Source organism: Staurois parvus, unplaced genomic scaffold (genome assembly GCF_062004578.1).
Source record: "Staurois parvus isolate SC_StPar_1 unplaced genomic scaffold, SC_StPar_1.0 ptg000066l, whole genome shotgun sequence".
Classification (NCBI taxonomy): domain Eukaryota; kingdom Metazoa; phylum Chordata; class Amphibia; order Anura; family Ranidae; genus Staurois; species Staurois parvus.
The window spans coordinates 10,153,706-10,176,717 of record NW_028317862.1 but is presented as its reverse complement, the minus strand read 5'-3'; the positions used below and the strand labels follow the sequence as shown (position 1 = coordinate 10,176,717).

The 23,012-nt window shown below is 39.7% G+C and overlaps 1 protein-coding gene across 4 annotated transcripts in view; it reads left to right on the top strand.

Annotated features, from left to right (window-relative positions):
- The window catches only part of TGFBR3 (transforming growth factor beta receptor 3), a 326,559-nt gene extending 306,991 nt beyond the window's left edge, over window positions 1–19,568 (top strand). For 3 of the 4 annotated variants that reach the window (XM_089668931.1, XM_089668930.1, XM_089668932.1), the window contains one exon: window positions 1,684–12,530. In XM_089668931.1, the coding sequence (XP_089525057.1) occupies window positions 1,684–1,802 (119 nt within the window). In that variant the 3' untranslated portion in view covers window positions 1,803–12,530. Of the gene's footprint in view, window positions 1–1,683; window positions 12,531–19,253 lie in introns of those variants that run through there. The other variant, XM_089668928.1, reaches the window with a different exon arrangement.
- Window positions 19,569–23,012: the final 3,444 nt, after the last annotated feature.

Genomic DNA, 23,012 nt, shown 5'->3' with positions numbered 1-23,012 from the left:
TTCACTTCAACTTAAGTGTTCCTTCAACACTGCTGTGTCCATTCTGCTTGGAAAAGACATTGTCACTTTGCCTATTCAGGGCAAAGTGATAGTGTCTGTGTAAAGCTCACTCCCAACCCACTGATACCCCCTTCTCCAGCATTTACCTGCCACAACTGCTGCAATAAAAACCCAGCTTCAACTGGTGCCAGAGCCTAGAGCGCATGGAGGCATTTACCCCTTCGACGCGTGACAGCGCTCAGGCCTAGCCATGGGCTGCTTGTCCTAAGTACTATCTCATAGAAGGAAGTCACATGCTCCCCCTTACATGGTAAAAACAGGTATTGCTAGCTGCAACAGGAGAATTAGTGGTAGAGGAGCACTGGAGTATCAGTAGATCAGGGATGGGAGAGGTTGATTTACAAAGATGATGATCATCACATACAGTGCGTAACGACTTTTAAGAGTGTGACCTAAAATGTTGAATGGGAGCAGGTGTACCAAAAAGCTGAACAAAACTGTACATTCAGGGTGTAGGAATTTCTAGTGCTTCCTGTAGCCCCCTGGAGTCCTATCTCTCAGGGGCTGTGCACAGCGCTTTGGCATTTATTGTGCAGCTTTTAGAGCCCCTGTGTTGTCCTCACCTTAGTATTTGCTTAGGTCAGTGAAAAAAAAAAATTCTCCAGATTGGGTTATAATAGTTAAAGCAGTCCTTTCACTAAATTTGCACAGTCTATTTAATTAGTATGCCCCTCACCCCCATCAGAAAAGGCTTATTTTTGTGGTTGGGGGGAAGTTGGTTAATATACTTACCTTACCTCCGCTTATGCCCTTAATGCCTAGGTGAGGGTGACATCACTATCTTTCTGGTGAGTTCCTGGGAACTGCCCACATGGATCTTGAACATAGGGAAATTCAAATCAAATTCAAACAAAAATCAAATATAAACTTTTAGGGGTAATTTTTAAGGAAGCTATAGACAACACAGATGTGTAATGTGAAAGCATCAATTTATAAATGGGCTATAATAACAGTGATTTCTAGCAGTCTTATGTGATATGTCTCTAAGTCTATGACTTTCTCCTTAGGCATTTTCAAAATCTCCAGCAATTGCAATAGTGTGTTCATAATCTCTGGCCATCCTCTGACCATCTCTAGTAGCATGTCCATAGTCTTTGACTATCTCCTGTTGCATGTCTGCAGTCCTTGACAGTTTCTGTAGTATTATATTCACTAAATATTATATGTGGACCTTTGATGATGCAGGGACCACAGTTGAGGCCCTATAGATCAAGAAAGGTGACCACTACTGCTCTAGACCTTTCAGCTATAACTAGCATTCATCATGAAAGTAGAAGTTGTTAAGACATCTTGTCTCTGACAGTTAGTGCTTTGATATTAATGAGCATGCATATTTTCTAGCTAAAAAGAAAAGGGACCAGGTGTGAGTTTTAGCTGTGGGGAGAGAAAACATAACAGATCTTTGATAACTCTTCTTCCAGCCAACTAAACATACAAACGAGAATAAGGTAGTGGCTTGTTCACTTTCTTTTGCACATACTTAATGGAAATGTTACATGCCCAGCAGTTGGCTTCTTCCAACTCATACTAAATGGGCTGTTGTTGCAATCATGGTGGATTTATTCATCTCAAAAAGCAGCAGGCGAAAACTAATCAGAAAACTGTTTTTTGTGGGTTTTTCAGGTGATACAGCAGGAAGACAGCAGGTCCCCACAACCCCACCAGCTTCGGAAAACAGCAGCGCGGCTCATAGCATTGGCAGTACACAAAGCACCCCCTGTTCCAGCAACAGCACTGCCTAACCCGAATCATGGCACAAGAGGAGCGAAGATCAGCTACAGGGGCAGAGGTTCAAAGTCACTGTTTGTTGACATTAATTCTTCAAGCTTGGAAGGAATTCATGGAGTTCTTTCTGTACAGGAAAAGGGATCAGTGTAATATCTGCCTGTTTTTTTTTTTTCTGGATAAATGCAGTCTTTGGGTTAGTCCAAAGAACGTCATGCCAAAAAAAGTGGTAATACTACTAATTATGCAGAGTCCAGACCTGCAACATGGGTTTCCTTGGCTGTCAATGTGAATTGTGTGCCAGTTTTAAATATGCTGCTTTTACCCCTTTTTATTCTGTATTAAAGTGCAATGGTTTTGTATATAGAAAAATAATTATATATATGCATAGACTGTATATATAATTTAAGATTGATTGTACAACCATGAGTGCTTTAATGCAGCGTAAACTATTTAGCCACTATTAAGCAGCAGTTTGTTGAATGTTAATGTTTTGCTGTTCTGAAATGCTGCGTGCAGCTAAAGTGTGTTTGGTGTGATGTTGTATATAATCTTTCAGCTTTCTCACTCTGCAGGGTGAACCTTAGACTATTCACAAGCGTATTTGATTAGCAACACAAAGATAATATGGGATGTAGAGTAACCCCTAGCAGCCAACTGAATTTGAGTTTACTGATGTCAGATCAGTAAAAGAAATATTCTGATTGGTTGCTATGGGTTGCTGCACATTCATCTGCCAAAGTAAATTAAACAGCTTGTGTGTAAAGGACCAATCATATTCTCCCTCAATTTTTGTTAGTCTGCAATCTCAGAGATGTCTTAATTCTAATCTTGAGATAGAAGTACATGCTTTGTTTAATGAGTCTGCCTGCTGCACTTGGCAAAACACAGCAAATATCTGTTTTAAGAAAGCAATGTCCAGTTCTTCTCCTGTTATTGCAGTAATCAAGTAGAGAGTGAGGTATCTTCCCTTTTCTTTCCTTTTTCATTTTTGGGGCACTTTTATGTCTTTGTTGTTTATTTTATTATCTTAGAGTGATTGTAATGAATTGCAGTGCGATTTAAAGCAGTCACTGATTTCATAAGGATACTTTAAAGTGTATTTTTCACTGTAGCCATTTTGCTGGCTGATTAAATCAATCAGTTGATTGGGAGTTAGTTACATCACCACAACATTGATGTTTTTAACTTTTTATTGAGTGATTTTGCTAAGTTTTAAACATTGCCTCAGCCTACAAAACAACTTATTTCATTGTGTTTTGGTGAAAGGTACACTTTAAATGATAGTATATATTATGCAAACCAATAGGAAGAATGTATGAATGTATAATTTTAATTAACCTGGAATGTTGGTGAAATAATTTCAATATTGCAGACTTTAACTTTTATTTTAATAGGTAAAAAAACATTATATTTAAAAAAAAATTGGTACCTGCCATGCAATGCCTTACAAATGTATGCTACTCTATGATACAATATGTTCCCCTCTTAATATGGAAGTTAAGGCAACAGTTTAGTAGCAAAAATCCTGGCACTTGCAATAAAAGCTTCATTGAAAAAATAAATTGCTAAAGTGCCATATAATCAAATTCTAAAAATGAGATCACATGATAGCTCTGTCTTATTTAGAAGTTGCAGACACTTACTCTGCAAAACACTCATTATGCATGACCCAATGAGACAATAGAATGTCAATCAGCCTCTATAGGTGAATTAAAAGGCTAAAAGACACTGATGTCTATAAGGGAGTTCTGCCTCTAGAGCACATTTTAATGCATTAGAAGTGGCAAAATCAGTGCCATGTTAATGTAGGTCACCACTACAGGACATAGGAACTGTTAGGGCTTGTGTCAATGGGTTTCGATATGCAAATACCATGTACTTTTGACACCATTTTGAGATGCTTCTTAGATCATTCAAAATTTAATACAGGTGCAGTTGACCGGTTTTTGACCTAATTCAGCTATTTCCATTCCATGACATTTTTATGGGAAGAGATGCAGTTCTGAAGCAAACAAAAAGCCCACCAACTATGGCCCTTACCCAGATTAGGACTGAGGTTTAGTACCTGATAATATACAGTTCTGATGACAGAGCAAACATGTAAAAGGTCAGACATATAAGGGAAAGCATTGCTAAATAAGACAAAATTTGCCTTGACTTCCACTTTAAAGATACAGGTTAAATAATTTTTTAACAGTTATTTAGTAATTACATGACAGGTATCGGTGCAATGTGATTTAAAGGCTTTGGGAATAAATGGGATTAAAAACTAAGCAATATGTAAAATATAACAGAAAATGTAAATACAAATGTAAAAAAATATATCCTCTTGTAAAAAGGGAAACTTATCCTGTGCAAAAAATATATCACATATAGGTTTCACCAGGCATTTCTGTTCTGAAAACATGTTTTCCATCCACAATTTACACCCATATTGTTCAAATTAGTGAGGAATGTTTGGGGCAGGAATAAAAAATCATCAGTACCCTAGCCGTTGAACTACATTCCTAACCACCTTACTAGGTTGAGCATAATGTGTTTGGCAATATTTTGCCGGTCTTGCCTGTCTTCGGCTGAAGCAAGTCTTGGATTACGTGGCAGCAAGGAGATAGCAGGCATCTTTAAACTGACAACATCTTGCTGAGATAAGTTACAAGCAGTGCAGGCTACCTTATCCAGCTGTCATCCACTACCTTTAATTATCTGGTCCATCCTGATCACCAAGTCTTTTGCAGAGCACTATTTTGTTGAATAATTAACTAGGGGCATTTTGAGATTCTGGCAGAGGTTAGTGCTGATTCTGTTATTTGGCTTCATAATTTTCTAGCTATCAGGATGTCATTTGAAACTCACCCTGGTGTTTGTCTTGTAAGCAACATAAGCCTTGGAAATGACCAGGCAGACAACACTGCTGGAGAGTTCTGGATCCCCTAGGCTGTTTTTTGATCCGATACAGCTGTAAAGCTGGATTGCCTAGAAAAGAGAAAAGCTGAAACTGACAGTTCAGTTTAGATAAGATCTTATCATGTCCAACATACAAGTGTGAAGCAACATTTTTGGTGAAAACTATGAAGTAGATGTTGTAGGAAGGATTTGTACATTAGTATTCAATTCCTAATACCAAAAAGATAAGCATCTAGTGCTTGTGTATGCTATGTTGATTCAGTATTTTGTCTGTATTGAAAAATGTTTTGCAGTTCGTGTGAACTTTTTCCCAATAGCATACCTACCAAACCTGGCATAGAGTGTAGATAATTTGTTTTTTAATCCCACCAACCTTAGGTCACTCCACCTAATAGTTATGGCTTCCTATAGTGCCAGGAAGGTCCTGGAATGCAGAGAGTGATTTGGAACATTACCTCCACTCTATATGTCATGGGTAGCCACACCAGGGTACCCTCCAAGTGATGTTATCTGGTGCACATCACTCTCCCCCTCCTTTCCTCAGGAACGCTACTGCTTCTTGCATATCAGAGTTTTATGAACCAAATTATAAATTTACAGCCCTGGTGCTAATCAGTTCTTATAGGGAACCACATTTAACAAAAAAAAAAGATATTTTACTGTAAGCCTCAGCATAACATCGAGATCTGCCTTATATGAGTTAAAGTATAGACATTAAATGGCTGTTTCAGCCAAACAATAAAGTGTCTATGGACAAGCACAAAACAGCTCCAAATGAGCATTCTTGGGGAACAAAACAAGTTTTAAAGCCTTACTCAATCTCTTGTTTGCCCCAGAACTGGTATTTTCTGTATGTGTCTCCCCCTTTGCTGACCCAAAGAGTGGTTCTTGTGTGACTTACACTCACTCCTGTTTAGAAGAAAAACAGGCCCAAGTGACAATGTGATACATTTGGAAACTTTCTCTAATATCTCACTGAAGACTCTTTATAGACAATTTGAGTTGAAGTATTTACTTTACACTTGCTTGTTAAAGCATTTATAATAATAAGCATGTTATACCTACCTACTCTGTGCAATTGTTTTGCACAGAATGGCTCTGAACCTCCTCTTCAGGGGCTACAGTGCCTCCTTTTCTCAGTGTGCCACCATAGGAAGCCACTACCTATGGTGATAGGCTTGTGGGCTTGTTCCTGAGCCAGACTGTGTACTTCTACAGATACACACGAATGGTCCCACCCCTTCCTCCGATCTCTGCTCATGGATTTTATTGACAGCAGCAGGAGCCATTGGCTCCCACTGTTGCTTCTCTGTCCTGTGACAAGAGCAAAAGAGACCACCGCTGCAGAGGGGCACAGAGCTGGATCAAGATGTGTAAGTATAAGGAAGGGGGGTCAGGGGGTGATACTTGCACTGGAATATTTTTTTTTACCTTAATGCAGGGAATGCATTAACGTAAAATATGTTCAGCCACTTTAAGGATGGATTAAACTAATGATCAACTAGATCAACATGCTTCACTTCAAAGTTTAGGGCGAGGCTGTCACTGCCTTGTGCTGGATGTTGCTTGCCTCTTACCAGTAAACCTGTTTTGAACAGGTTGCTTATGTGTCAAATACCTTGCAATAATGATTTTCACATTTGTCTAAACTTGGTTTCCAAAAAATTAAATCACTGGGTGATCAGGATTGGATACTTCAAGGATCTTAGAAATCCTGTAAAATAATCTATCTACAGCAATATGTCATATAGCTAGAGTAGCCTGACATTTTGGCATCTGTCTTTGATAATATTAAGTTTCAAATTTTCCTTCATCCCTGCTGCTTCTGCCAGCACAGGAGTGGGAGCTATCTTTTGCCTAAGCCTACTTTTTAGTAGTTCAACAGCAGGGTGCAGTGTACAATGGCTGCCAAAAAAAAACACAGGATGTCAAATATCTCTTCAACAAATTGGAAGAAATTTAAAATAAAAGTATCTGTACTTCCACAAAAGAGTATCCATTTGTGCTCTTCAAGGCAGGTGTTTTCAATACCAATACAATCACCTATTTGGAAGAGGGTCTTGTTTTTAGCAATATTGCCAGCAGCCTTTTGGCTTTGTGCACTTCCTGCTGTGCTTTGAACAATCTCAAACAGCACCCCTCTAGTTTCAGTTCATAATGGAAGAAGGATTTGTCCTTTAAAAAAATGTTAACACATCAAACTGCCATTGTTTGAGACTGAGGGGCTAAAAGCATGTTTTGGGAGAGTGCAGTTGAACAAAAGGTAGGTGTGATGGACATGTTGGCTCAGTGTCATTTAAATGATGCAAATTATTCATTATAACCACTGCTATTCTCAGCTTAAGCACAGTTTACACAATTAAAATTGGAAAAAAATGAGTTGCCATTGATGAGGCAGCAGAATATTATAATCTATCCTATCAGACATAAAGGTTTATATAAGCTACCTGTGAGTTAGACAATCAAGTGCTTTGCCAACCCCAAGGCTGAATGTATTTAAACATAAAAAATATTCTTTGTACAGAAAAACACAGAAGCTTTAAAATGTCTTCAAAGAAGACAAGAGTCTCTACTATTCGTATAGCTATATTTTACTACATTATATAGAGAGATTATATTTAAAATTTTTATGAGAAATATACCCTAAAGGATTTGTTGTATGTTTTTGTTTGTGTTTGTTGTTACTTCAGTTACTGTGAATTTTAACATCACCCATTGTATCCATTGTAAATCCCTTAAACACACTCCATCTCATTGTTTGAACGCTCATGTTCAAGTGTGGGCTGGACTAAAACTTTTGTAAACACTTTAAATTGTATATTGAGAGAGAATGGTTTGTATTATCAAAAAATGCTTTAATTATAATATATATGTATGTTTATCTACAAAACTATATTTACAGATAAAAGGCCGCACATATTCTATACAAAATATATGGAAAACGTCACTTTACATTTATTGGCATAACCTGTGTATTTCTTTGTAAAAGTGTCTGTGAAAGCAAAATGGAACCATAACCAAACAATATTTTAATATGTTTGCTTGATAGAAGTTCACAAGTCATTTAGAATGATAAATACCCTAGATTGTATTATAATGTTCATAACATAACAACAATTCACTATACAAAATAAGATAAAATGGTCAAAACCTAGTCTATCTTTTTAATATTTAAAGGATCGCTAAACAATGTGTAAAAGATTGTGTTGTTTAAAGAAATCTATAGGCTTTTTCTGTTTGGCCTGTTGGTGTTGGTCTCTTCACTATGCCTAAAAGTAAGCTGTAATGACAGAGATACAGGCGCTGCCATTGAAGACCTGTTTCAAAGGTGAAAGCTCCAGTTAATTCATTAACCAAGAATAAGTATCCTGCCAGGTAGTGAGAAAGTTCCATCTGCTTTGTTCTGAGTCAGTGACTCAGTAAGTAGTGGAACTTACCGTTTACATTTTTAAAAACAAGTTGGGTAGAGTGGCCCCATTTTTCAAACCTGACAAGTTACATTGTTATGTTATATGATTGCTACAGCTTCCAATGGTCTCTTTTTCAAACAGAATGTGAGAAAGTTGGACTCCAAGACATGTAGTACACAGAAAAGAGACACAGTATTTGATTGCATTGGCTGGGTAACAGTCTAGCCATGGGTGGTAGTTAATAGTGTTGTAATTATGGATTTGAAAATATTTACAAGTGTGCTGTAAAACAGTTATGGATAACAAAATTAGGTGCCTAAGTGCTGCAAGAAATAGTACCCTGCATATAACCCTACAGAGGTGCATAGCAAGTACACAATTACCGGTATGTAAAAAAAATGTACGTTTATTGTTAGTTTAACAATGCTGATGCCAAGCATGTTATATGTTTAAGAACACATGACATTACTGGAGTTTCCTAATGATGACATAACTCAACAAAGTTGGTGCAGTGTTTTTAAAAAGTAGAACTTAGAACAAAACTTATTTTTTCCTTTCCTGTATTGGTGCCAACCCAATTTATAGGATTTTTTTCACTCTCCATGATAACAGTAATCAGGGCAAATAGAGAGAGTGAATGGGGCACAGATAGCAATAAAAACCTGATAGGTATTCTAATCTCTCTATACTGTATCCAAAAAGTTTTGCCAATAGTTATATCTTAAATTCCTGTTGACCGACCTCTATCATGTCATCCAGCACTTTCCCTTTTTCTGCAATATCTTACACGTTGGTTTAAGTCTGGCCACACTGTTTTGATTGCATATTCTTTTTAGCTTGCGTTTTAAATGTCTGATTTAAAGCCCAATGATTTCAGTTGACACAGGATCTCAATGTGTCCTGAAATTATAATATTTCCCATAATTCCACTATTAAGCAGTACCCAGAAAGTGTGTGTTGCTGACCAAGCTGTGCTGTTCCTTCAGCAGTGTTGGTCCAGGAACTGGCTAGTGTCTGGCTGTATATAACTTGTATTAAACATATATTTTATGATGTGTATGTAGCTGCTTGCCTGGAGTTCAGTGTACTTGTAAACTTTGAAAATTCATTTGTGACTATTACAGCATGCATTACGTGCTGGATGTAGTCTGTATTGAAGGTTTAGCGGTCCTTTAAAATATAATCATTAATATTTTTTAAAATGTACCAGTCACCATTTTATCTACAGCTGATTGGATCACACCTTTCTTTATGTCAGATTGTGATGTTATTGTTGAGGTATGCATACTGCCATGTGAGTCTAAACTGGAAACAGCTTTCCATATGGAAAATGTATATCAAAATTGTATAGGGATTAAATTGTAGTGATGAACACGCAAGGAATAAATAATAAACATTTGTTTATAACTGGCTTTTTATATGCTAATCAGCAGGAACTCCAGAAATGAGTCTTCACTGCTAGCTTCCCTAGAGATTTACAGTAGGAAGCCAAAGGATAATTAGGCTTACCATTCACCAAACTGGAGGATTAATTTGAGGTTGACCTACCCCTTAATTTAGATTTGGATTCATTTTTATTAAGATTGGATTAAAATTTTATTGGTGATATTTTTTAAGATTTTCTGTAGACCACACTAACCCCATATGTGTTATTTGTTTTGATGTTGTTCTTGCATAATTTGTTTTTCGTCCAGATCTCTAGATTGTAAGCTCCACGAGCAGAGCCCACCTATTCCTTCTGTACTGAAATGTATTGTAATTGTAATGTCTCCCTTTACATTTTAAAGTGCTGCACAAACTGTTGGCGCTATATACATCCTGTATTCTAATAATAATAATATCTGATGTAGAACATGATCAGTGAAAATTTGTAGTAATATGGGTACAGTGGTAGAAAGGTTAAATTAACTGTACACCTACAGCTGAGTCAGTCTGCACTGCAGTTGTACTGTTTCTTGCCAGTGCATCCTTCAAAGAATTAGCTATTGCTGAAATTAATTTGCCCGCTTTTTAAATTATTTAAATTTTAGTTTATTTTCTTAAAGTGTTACTAAACCCACAACAGTAAAATCAGTCTGTATATGCAGTAAAGCATACTTATTATACTCACTGTGGAACCTAAGAGGTTAATCCTCAACATTGTGTAAAAAGGATGTTTAATCCTGTCTTCTCTGATCCTCCCCTTCTTCTACTGTCCCCAATCCAACTCCTGATAGAACAGAGCCATGGGGGCAAGCTGCACATGCTCAGTTTGGTGTGTATTGCTAGGGTGTATGTGATCAGCACAGGGTCAATCAGCACTGTCCAGACAGAGGGTCAGGGGGTCCTGCAGCCTCATAGAACTATCATAGGAGAATGAAAACGCCTCCTACAAGATTTAACCAGTGCTCTGCTGGACACTAATAGAAGTCACAAGACTGCTATATACTGCTGATTAGAAAAGGTATTTGGCAGTTTATATTTACTAAAATAGTTGCATTTCCATGTTCTGTGTACTGTGGGAGACCAGATATAGTGAATGCAGGGTCCTGGGATTAGTTACACTTTAAATGCTTTCTTCAAAATAGGATTTATAGAAATTTATGGAGTTCACAAATCTTAACAATAACGATCTAACAGTGATCTTCTCTTAGTTGCACCCTTTGGTGTGTCAAATATACCATCAAAAGCATTTTCTTATATCAGTTTGATAAGTGCAACAATAGACCTGTTAAGCTTGTCTGAAATTCAGAGCTGTCTTGTACACACTTCTTGTGTTATCTCAAGGATCCTGCTAAGCCCAAACCCCCAGTCCTTATCATGGCACTACAGTTCAATTAGCCTTTAAATTGGGTAGAATAGACAAGGGGGGAGGGTCTGAGTAGTTTAGCAAAAAGCAACTGTGAAGGCTGACACCACTCAGTTCACAAACTGTCTTGTGTTGTCAGCCCACAACAGCTGGTTGCATTCCTGGTACATCAACAGGTATTTTCTTGTACTTAAAGAGATGCACTGCATGTGTTTTTTTACCCTGACATACAGTTTGATGCCATATATTTGCCTACAGTTCCTGAATGTCTTATGTGTGGCATTTTATAAAATGGGTAGGACCAGTAAACTTCTGGTTCAAAACTCTGAATTTTGATGACATACTTTGTCTTTTTTGAACTGTCCATGGGGAGGTATAACATAGCACCAATACCCTGCCTTACCAGTTCTATAGATCCTAATGCAAGACGAACATAAGACAGGAGTGTGTTGATTGTATATAATAATAATAACAAAACAATCAACATATGTATTTAGCTAAATAAACCATAATTACAGTTGAACTATTTCTGTTGCCTTAAGAACTCTCCCTCTGACCCGTCCTAGTTTAGGTTGTTTTACATTGGTAATCCTGTTTAGCACTTGCTCTTGGATTCTTAATCCTCTATGTACAGCGTTAACGTAAGTCTGGTGTTTAAACTCATCAGCCATATTTTTAATTGCTGGTGAGATATGGTTGGCCCTTCATAAACCGTATCATAAGCACACATACTAGATTTACTTCAAAGTCTGATGGTACCTTTGGACATCGATCCTTTATAGACCACTCAGGAAACCTGACCTGAACTAGGGCCAGTCAAGGTAAGTGGAACCTTTCAGGTTTCTGTGCTAATGCTCTCAGTTTAATATGGCACTTCTTGTCCTCCATGAGATACTTCTGCCAGACCTGTGTGACAGAGGTACTTTAAAGGGACACTTAAAGGATGTTTTTCTAGTTTTTGTAGATTTTCATAAAATCAGAGATCTTTATAATAAAGATAGTATACTGTGGTGTATGTTAACACACACAGCTGCCTTCCCGTCAGTAGAACTGACTTCCTCCCAAAAAGAAAGCTATGTACTGTCATTTTGGTAGCCCATTTTTACCCAAGATGGCAGCTAACATGAATAGGCTGTGTACCATAGGTATGCAAACATTCAGTGGTGTTTCACCTTTTTTCATGTTAGGTTTAGTGGTCCTCTAAATACCAGATTTACACATTTGTACTGAAAGATGTTGGAATCATATATTCACAATACCATTGCTGGTTTGCTATGTATCCTTTATTTCTGCAAATATTTCTGGTTGGATAGCTGTTATGTATCTGTTAATCTGCATTATGTAATCTACCTCATATTTTGAAGAGTGTTAAAGGGTTGCCTTTAAAATAACCATGCTTTTTTCAGAGGGATCATAACCAATAATTGACTGTTTCTGATTTGTTACTCCTGTGTTTACAAATTTATAATTGAAAATACTGCCCATGCCTATAAAACACAAATTAATGAAAGGAATTTGCCTTTGTCTTTTATAAACAGACTATGATTCTCTTTATTCCGCCATGTGTTAATTTATGTTTTGTACAACATTTTGTTCTGTCAATATACTTTTGTGCATAATAAAGATATAGATATATATGATTGTGTGTCTGAATATGTTTTTGTTTTGTTATTGATGTGGTAGTTGTGTTATAAAGGTGCTTTATTATTAAAAATTCTATAGACGTTACAAATACCTTTGGAAAAACTACAGATGTCCATACAGACTAATTTTATTGCAGGAAAGGACATTTCATTTTTCTGCTACTGATAATCTGACCATTTACAGAACACCTAGACTTCTAAAGACAATATCCATTTGAGTCTAATGTGCACCAGCTTTTAATATCATGCATATGGGGTTGCCAAATATATAAACACTTTTGCTATACAGTATTCTGACTGACCATATTTAATTCAATTACATAAATGGTGCGGTGTGTTGTCCCTGTATTGCAGGGTTAGGCAACCTTTAAGAGGTGGAGATCTACCTGAACAACATGGAAGAGATCAAAGATCCCCGGGGTACACCTTTTTATTTATAAAAAAAAAATCTACTAGCAAGCCCCTAATAATAAGTAGGGACCTATAATTCCTGTCGTGACCACAAACCAAAGCATCCGTGACCACAGCATGTGCACACCCCTGGTCGCTGCCTCTGCAGCTAAAGGGTGAGTGGTTGGGAAGTATTAAAACTGTGGATCAGCCAAGAGGCTTTTCTGCCCCCCAAACACTAGTGTGAACAAGCCCTAATTCACAGACCACCTTACAAACTACCACCAAAATGACCCCCTCTGCACAGATATCTCTCTCACCTTATACTCCTTCTCCACCTACACAACCAATACTTCCCTTGTTTAACCCAGCTACTATAGAAGAAGTCACTAAACGTTTTTTCTAACGCCCATCTAACCACCTATCCCCTGGACCCTGTTCCCTCGCAAATACTACAGTCACCCTCTGGGTCTATCTTACAATCTTTGACTCATAACTTCAATCTCACCCTGTCTACTATCATTTTCTCCAACCCTCTAAAACATGCACTAGTCACCACTATACTTACAAAGGCCTTACTGGACCCCACCAATCTTAACTACCCATCTCTCTACTGCCTATTGCCTCCAAATTCCGTGAACGTCTAGTCTATAACTGGCTGAGCTGCCACCTCATTGAGAATACCTTCTTGATCTCCTTCAGTCTGGATTTGCTCACGACACTCCACAGACATTGCTCTCCTGAAACACAAATTGTTTACTGACAGCTACAACCAATGGTTACTATTCCATATGCTTACTCTTGGACCTCTCCGCTGCCTTTGACACAGTTTGCCACCCCCTCCTCCTCAAAAAACTCTTATTTCCTTGGTCTCCATGACTGTACTCTCTGTTGGTTCGCATCTTTCCTATCTCACCGCACCTTCAGTGTCACTTACAACTCTACTTCCTCCTCTCCTATTCCTGTTACTGTCGGGGTCCCCCAAGGTTCTGTCCTTGGACCTCTCCAAATACACCTATTCCCTGGGTCAGCTGATAGCTTCCCATAGTTTCCAATAACATTTCTTTGCTGATGATGCACAAATCTATCTCTCTGCCCCTCAACTCACCCCATCAATTTTCTCACGTATTATTGATTTACTAACAGACATATCAGACTGGATGTCACACCACTTCCTCAAACTCAAACTATCCAAAACTGAGCTGATAATATTTTCTCCCCACATGCCCTTTCCCCTGAATTCTCGGTCAAGATCAATAGCACAACTATCAACCCATCCCCACATGCTGGGGTGCTAGGTATAACCCTAGATTTTGAGCTGTCCTTCCAGGCCTACATCCAATTCCTGTCCAAATCATGCCACCTCAACTTCCGCAACATTTCCAGAATACGTCCTTTTTTAACCAATGACACCTCAAAACTTCTAATTCACTCCCTGGTTATCTCTCACCTAGAATAGCGCAAGTCCCTGCTCATTGGCTACAAAGGCTATCCTCCCTTCAGTCCATCATGAATGCAGCGCGGCGATCAGCGGTACGCTGTGTCCCTCGGACACAGCGGATCACCGATCCACGGAAACAGCCGAAGATGTTGGCTTGGTCATGTGATCAGCTGTGTCCAGTCACAGCTGATCACATGTAAACAGGGAAATGCCGGTTATTGGCATTTCTATCCCCACGAGCTGTCACACTGACAGCTCATGAGGAGAGGAGAACCGGTAATCGGCATTCCTCGGAGGGGACATGTACACAGATCATCAGAGCACTGATGATCAGTGTAGCCCCAGTAGCGCCATCTGTCAGTGTCCATCAGTTCCAGCTCTCAGTGCTCATCCATGCCACCTGCCAGTGCCCATCAGTGCCACATTTCAGTGCCCATCAGTGCCACATATCAGTGCCCATCTGAGCTGCCTTTCAGTGTCACCTGTCAGTGCCACCTATCAGTGCTGCCAATCAGTGCCACCTATCAGTGCCAGTCAGTGCCGCCTATCAGTGGGCATCAGTGCCGCCTATCAGTGCCCGTCAGTGCCACCTAACAGTGCCAGTCAGTGCCACCTAACAGTGCCAGTCAGTGCCGCCTATCATTGACAGTCAGTGCCACCTCATCAGTGCCATATATGAGTGCTGCCTTTCAGTGCCCATCAGTGATGCCTGTCAATGCCCATCAGTGCCACCTACCAGTGCCTCCTCATCAGTGCCCATCAGTGCCACCTATCAGTGTCCATCAGTGCAGGCTATCAGTGCCCATCAGTGCAGCCTCATTAGCACACATCAGTGAAGGAGAAAAATCACTTATTTACAAAATTTTATAACAAAAACTAAGAAAAAATGTTTTTTTTTCAAACTTTTCAGTGGTTTTTGGTTTGTTTAAGAACAAATAAAAAACCCAGAGGTGATTAAATACCACCAAAATAAAGCTTTATCTGTCACAAAAAAATGATAAAAATTTCATATGGGTACAGTGTTGCATGACCGCGCAATTGTCATTTAAAGTGCAACAATGCTGAAACCTGGAAATTGGCCTGGGCAGGAAGGGGGTATAAGTGCCCTGTAGGCTAGTTGTTAAAGAAGCCTATCCTGTTTTTACTTTCTCCATGAGCTCATCCCCCACAGCTATTACATTTTGTATCACTTGACCCTCCCTCTTAGATTGTAAGCTCTAACAAGCCGGGCCGTCTAATTTCTCTTGTACCAAATTGTATTGTAGCTGTAATGTCTGCCTTAATTTTGTAAAGTGCTACGCAAACTGTTGGCGCTATATAAATCCTGTATAATAATAATTGCAAAGGCAAATTTGTAACATAAACACTCTTGCTAGAATGGGATTTTACTGTAGGTCTTGATAATGTTAAAGGAGGACACCTAAAAGTGACTGACTATTCCTACAAAGATAGTACATTTCAGTCCTCCCTGGACCGATATTTCAATCATCTGTAGTCACTGGTTGGATGAATTGCCCACTGCCTGCCTAAGTCTCTCAAGCACACTAGCAATGGGATCTGCCCTTAGGCAGTCCAAGCCTGGCCATGAGGGTCTCATTCCAGTAAGATACTGTATCTCTCCCTTCTACCACACTCTCTATGAACACAAATAGTAATGGACATGGCTTGAAGACAGCCTGAACGCTGAAGTGCAAAAAACACATCTTTGTTTAATGAAAGAAAAAAAACACACAAACTAAAAATATATTGGATTTGCCATTATTAAAAAGACAAGCTCCAGGGCAGTTTCCATTCCCTGCTTTGCTACATAGTTAGCCATAGACCTAGAACAAGTATTTTCAGTACATATCAGGGGTCCTAACACTTCTGTGACTTTCTACTTGTTCCAAGTGACTAAGTTCTGAAGCAAGCAAGAGTGCCCCCAGATTGTAGCAAGGGCTGCTCCCAGAATTCTGTCCTGATTGGTTCCTTTTAATCTCATGTTCCTGAGAAATTAAACCTCTTGTTGTAAGCATCTCCTACTAAACTCAGTGGGGAAGATTTACTAAAACTGGTCAACAGGATCTGGTGCAGCTGTACATAATGCCAATCAGCTTCTAACTTTAGCTTGTTCAAGTAGGCTTTGACAATACAACCTAGAAGCTGATTAGTTACTATGCAGAGCTGCACCAGATTCTGTGTGCACCAGTTTTAGTAAATCTCCTCCAATGTGTTGTAAATTGTCAGTAAGTTGTTAAGCCGATCACATGCCCAAGAATTAAGTTCCTTGTATAATTTAGCTCTTAAACCAACCCTGTCACTAAACAGAAGATACACAGCATATATGTAAAATAGGACAGCAAATATTCCAAGGTTACCAGATTTTCAAAATGAAATCTGGGAACATCCTACTGATCATTTCCACTTTTAACCACATCTACAAAAACACATTCCCATTTAGAACAGGTTCTGAAACAATTGATCCCAGACTTTTGGAACAAGAAGCAGACATTCAAATTATGAAGACAAAATGCCTTATGCACCATGAGAGGGGGAATGCGTAGCGGTGAATTGTGGGTGTGCCCAAAGTTGCAGTAACTGTGCACAGGGCTTTAAGGGGTATTTTCAAATAAAATGCTGCTATGGGTCAAGCGAGTGTAAAGTATGGAGTTCTGGGGTCTAGATTAAATAATACACAGAGTTCGGGGGTCAGGATTAAATATTGCTCATGGGTCATCTCAGGAGTAACTCACAGATTGCACCTTGTGTCCCCCATGCCCAACTTCATTGCATTCCCCCAGTATTGCCCTTAGGGGTCACTCAGTGCGTGGCCTCAAACACAAGTCACTCTGCGCAAGCATTTATCAAAAAAGGTGCAGCCAAAATGTGTGCAGCAACTTGGATAAATGTGCATGTACAGGCTGCTCTATCTGCACCATTTTGAATTGACGTTTGCAAAGTCAGACTTGAGTCGGATCCTGCCAATTGAAATAGTTACTCTACGATGCCAAACTCCTGGGAACACCAGTTTCCCACAGATAGACTTCTCACAACGAAGGTGAATGGTAACCGTAAAATATGCACCTTTCCCACTGCTTGCTTCGCTCTGACTTTATGTCAGTGTAAATGAGAGTGGTGACATGAAGTCAGTGGAGGAACCATTGAGAGCTGTGGAGACAAATATCTGAAACGCGTGGCGTGCATTCGTGTCCAGCCCCTTTTACTCTGATACCCCTAACTAAAATCCAATGGAGCCAATTGCGTTCAGAAGTCTCCTAATTAGTAAATAGAGTCCACCTGAGTGTAATTTAATCTCAGTATAAATACAGCTGTTCTATGAAGCCCTCAGAGGTTTGTTAGAGAACATTAGTGAACAAACAGCATCATGAAAGCCAAGGAACACACCAGACAAGTGAGGCATAAAGTTGTGGAGAAGTTTAAAACTGGGTTAGGTTATAAAAAAAAATATCCCAAGCTTTGAGCATTTCATGGATCACTGTTCAATCCATCATCCAAAAATTGAAAGAGTATGACACAACTGCAAACCTACCAAGACATGGTCATCCACCTAAACTGGCAGGCCGGGCAAGGAGAGCATTATTCAGAGAATCAGCCAAGAGGCCCATGGTAACAGAGATCCACAGCTCAGATGGGAGAATCTGTCCACAGGACAACTATTAGTCGTGCACTCCACAAATCTGGCCTTTATGGAAGAGTGTCAAGAAGAAAGCCATTGTTGAAAGAAAGACATAAGAAGTTCCGTTTGCAGTTTGCGATAAGCCATTAGAGGGACACAGAAAACATGTGGAAGAAGGTGTTCTGGTCAGATGAGATCAAAATTGAACTTTTTGGCCTAAAAGCAAAATACTATGTGTGGCAGAAAACTAACACTGCACATCACTCTGAGCACACCATCCCCACTGTGAAACATGGTGGTGGCAGCATCATGTTGTGGGGATGCTTTTCTTTAGCAGGGACAGGGAAGCTGGTCAGAGTTGATGGGAAGATGGATGGAGCCAAATACCGGTCAATCTTAAGAAAACCTGTTAAGAGTCTACAAAAGACTTGAGACTGGGGCGGAGGCTCACCTTCCAGCCGGACACTGACCCTAAACATAGAGCGAGAGCTACAATGGAGTGGTTTAGATAAAAGTATATTCGTGTGTTAGAATGGTCCAGTCAATGTCCAGACCTAAATTCAATTGAGAATCTGTGGCAAGACTTGAAAATTGCTGTTCACAGACGCTCTTCATCCAATCTGACAGAGCTTGAGCTATTTTGCAAAGAAGAATGGACACAAATTTCACTCTCTAGATGTTCAAAGCTGGTAGAGACATCCCCAAAAAGACTTGCAGCTGTAATTTCAGTGAAAGGTGATTCTACAAAGTATTGACTCCTGGGGGGTGAATACAAATTCATGCCACGCTTTTCAGATGTTTATTTGAAAAACATTTTGAAAACCATTTATCATTTTCTTTCCACTTCACAATTATGTGCCAATTTCTGTTGGGCTATCACAAAAATCCCAATAAAATACATTTATGTTTTTGGTTATAACATGAAAATTTTTTTAAAATTTCAAGGGGCATGAATACTTTTTCAAGGCACTGTATATACCCGAAACTAAGACAACAGGACTTTTTAAGGTTACGTTTTCTTTAATGGACAGTGGTTTAAAAGTACAGCATTTTTTAAAAGAAAAATAATATACTGTGCATTGCTTGAATGAACAATTATAACGAAGCTTGCTTCTTTGCCATAAAATGAATTTAAATGTATATTTCCATATTGTTATTGGCCAGCAATTTACTGTATATTGCTTCATTAACTTGCCTTCTATGTTGACTAGCTCTAGAAATTTCATGTAAGGAATATTTTAATAGCATATCTAACCACAGTTTTATTTTACAGTTTTTAACTTTAAAGGTACCATCCACCGATGTAAACCACAAGCTTTGTTACAGGAAAGTTAAAGACTTGCCAAGTCAGTGCTTTATCCACTATTGGAAATATAATTGTTCAGAGGATTTCTAAGGTTAAGTCTTAAGTATTTTCAAAGAAGTTTGGCTTAATTTTGTTTCCATAAGGGAAATAAATTATGTTCCATTGCATTGTACAGTATACTAAATTGCACTTGTGCGTTGGCTGTTTACATTTTCCATAACATGTAACTCAAATGCAGCACACAGCTGAGTCATATTAAACAAATCTATGGAAAGAAAATAATATATTTTTTTTGCAGATTTATTTTTATTGATTGTGTGTGTTATCATAAAGAAATTTTAGGAAGTTTCAGTAATTTAATAAATGTACAGCCACGAATAAGTAAAAAAAATGATGGGATGTTCAATATTTAGGAAATTCCCCCAATCATTCTCCATTCAAGAGTCCTCTGTACTACCCAGAGGAAACATGGCTGACTTTACCACATTTCCCCAGGATAAGAAAACTTCTCCTCGCTGTCACATGATAGACTCTGCTTGAGGTTTTTCTTACTACATGTGAATATCTTGCTTTCTGTTGGCAAGTGGCCCCAAAGAAAAGACTCTGTGTACTCTAAAGACTCAGTAAGAAATCAGTTTTGCAAAACTGGCAGTGGCAGTGAAAGTTAACCCCCCTGCATTGGTGGTTATGCCAGTGAAGGTTAACTCCCATTCCCCCCTCCCCCTTGGTGATTACCCACTCATCACATGCTCCCCTGGCCCTCTTTCCTTCTCCCCTGGTCGGAAATTTACTTGTAGGCAGAGATAACTCCGGTTACATTACAATCTCTCTTTCGGTGCCGGGTGCTGGAACACAGAGAACATTCCAGCTCCCAGCACCTGCTGCCACACTGCTTTCTATATGGCCCTCATGTTGGGCACCAGGGGTTTACTTTATTTTTTCTATTAGGGAAAGATGAGAGTTTGATCCAAAACTACTCGAACTGACTTTCAGATGATTAAATCCAAATTTTAGGAATGTTCAACTAGAATTACTCTGCCGAACATTCCAGAATGCTTTTGAGACAAGTGTCATTGGCCAACATCTTGCACCTGACCTTTTAGCCAATGATAGTTTTTAATAAAGTTGCAGCCCACACACTATAAAATGTTGCTGTTCTAGCAGGTCTTCAGTCAGTTTGTAGGAATTTAGTGGGGGGGGGGGGGGGGGGGTTTGTGCATGTCAGCAACAAGTTCAGTTGCTGTGTTGCCTTTTTTACTTTTTTGGGGGGGTGGGGGGAGGGGCGCTTATTTTTGTTCTCTTTATTTGTGTTTAGCATTTCGGGTTTTTTTACATGGTAAAATGGTTTTAGGGTTGCTGTTTGAATTTTTTTGTTATTTTCCTTATGTGTTATTAAGCTCTAATTTATTTGTGTTTAATTTTGTTAGTGTCTTTTATTTATTAATTTTTTGCTGGTGACACCACAAAAGATACCCGTTGTTTGTAGAAGAACACCACATATTATTGTGGTGCAGTTGAGTCCACATAGGCGCCATAGTATCCAGTGCATCTAAGCACGACACCTTCTACATACAGCTCTTGCCGTGGCTGCTAATAAAAGTTGGGAAAAGCCCCATGTTAACAGCATCATGCCTGGGAGGCAGAAATGGTTCCCATGCAGTTATCAGGGGCCTGCATCCACAGGCCAGAAGTGGTCGGGCTGCAGCATCCAGAGGCAGGTCACATATGCCTTTCTTTTCCTGGTAGTGGGTGTGCTATACATGCAGAGCATGAGGAAGTGGTGGCATTGCTAAACAAGCCTTCATTGCCCTCTTATTATTTCTTCTATGTCATCAGCAGCTACTAAAGTGCCCTATTCTGTCTCCTCCTTCACAGCTACTCCTAATGCTGCCCCACTAGTTGGCACAGAGGAGTTACCTGAGTTATTTGAGTACAGTATCAAACACGTGTTGCACATAAAAATGCAGCAATTGATTGTATCTTGGGTTGAGAAGGAGAGAAATGGGATCATAAAGGGAGGGGACAACAGGTAAAGTAGTGGCAAGCTTAGGCTTCCACCATTTTCTGATTCTGCCAACCCTAGCTGCCCTTTTTTCACCTGTAATGCCATCCCCATTCTCCACCATCATGTGGAAGGTAATGTTTCCATGTGTTTGGATGAGGAGGTAAGCAGGAGGGTCTGCCTGATCACAAACATGTAGTTCAGCAAGTATGTGTAACTCTGGTGGCAGCCGGTTAGGAGCTCACTTTTGAGCTGGTTGTGCCACTTCTTATGCCTTTACCTCTGTTGAAAGTGACAGCACAGTTGTCTACATCTCTTCCTCCTCCACAATTCCCTCTTTGGACAAGTCATCCTCTGAACCGCCAGTGCCCAGCAAGCATTCAAGAGGCTATGCAACAACTGAGACAAAACAATTCCATGCAGTGTTGCAGCTCATATTCCTAGTACATAGGAGCCACACTGGGGCATATACAATGTCAGCTCTGCAGGGGGGAGACCCATAGGTGGCTAACCTTACTCCTTACTGTCATCTTAGGACAATGACACCAACCTGCTGTCTGCCCTTTGGCAGGGAACGTTCACCCACATGCCTTGCCTGGCACACATCCTCAGCCTGGTGATGCAGCATTACCTGTAGAGGTACACTGGCCTACATGATCCTCTGAGGTAGACCATAAGTTTGTAGCCATTTCAGGCTGGGTGAAATGTATCTGAAACTCCATCTGTCTGAATCCCACCCCATATGTGACATGTCAACCTGTCATGCTCCAGTGTCACAATTCCTGTGTGGAGTAGATGCCACATGGCATTATAGACAGGGCACTGGAGGCACAGCAGTATGGGGAAGAGAAGGACTTCCTGGTGTCTCATGGCCTACTGTATCCAGACAACTTTCTTGTAAGGCCCCAGCAGGTACAGGAGGAGCATGAGAAAGAAGAGAAATATGGTTGCAGCAGAGGCATTCAGGAGTAGGAGGACATTGGGTGGGTTTCATACCTCACAAACCTTGGCAGTTTTGCTTAGCTGGGGGGGGGGGAGGTAGCTGAAGACAATGTAATGCTCAGTGACAATGTTAGGTTCCTCTGCCTCTGGTAACTTGTGGTCAATGGGCTCCTTCATGCTCTAGAAACTGTTAAAGGACCCATGGCATCAAGCAGGAGGAAATTTTCCTGGATGCACATTACAAAGGAAAAGTCATAGAGCTTATCCTGCCCTCACAGAGGGAGCAAAAGATTAAACACCTGGAGCATGTCCTGTGGAGGAACCTGTTAACTTCCTTTCTAGAGGCTGGAAGTACATAGACATAGCATGAATTGGGGCGTGCTCCTGTTAACAGGAGGAGTAGCAGTGGAGATGGCTGTCTAAGCAAGGCGTTCAAAACATTTTTGTCTACCAAGCCCCCAGTGCTGTCCACTGCCAGCATCTTTCAGCAGTTGTGAAAACCCTTCAAATGAATGGCCTCCTTGATTATTGGGTAATGGGGATGGACCCCCCCCCCCCAGATCTCCCATGCATGGGACTAAAGTACCTGCTTATCCTATGTCTCCTGCTTTGTGTTCTGTGAACCACATCTATGATATTGCCACTTACCACCTTAAATCTCCAGAAATTTCTGTTTAACACATAATAAAAATTTAAGTATTTTGTAATGTTGGGTATTGGAGGTTGTCCAGAAGAATGAGAGAGGGGCAATTTCGAACAGATTATCCTGCAATGCAAGGCTA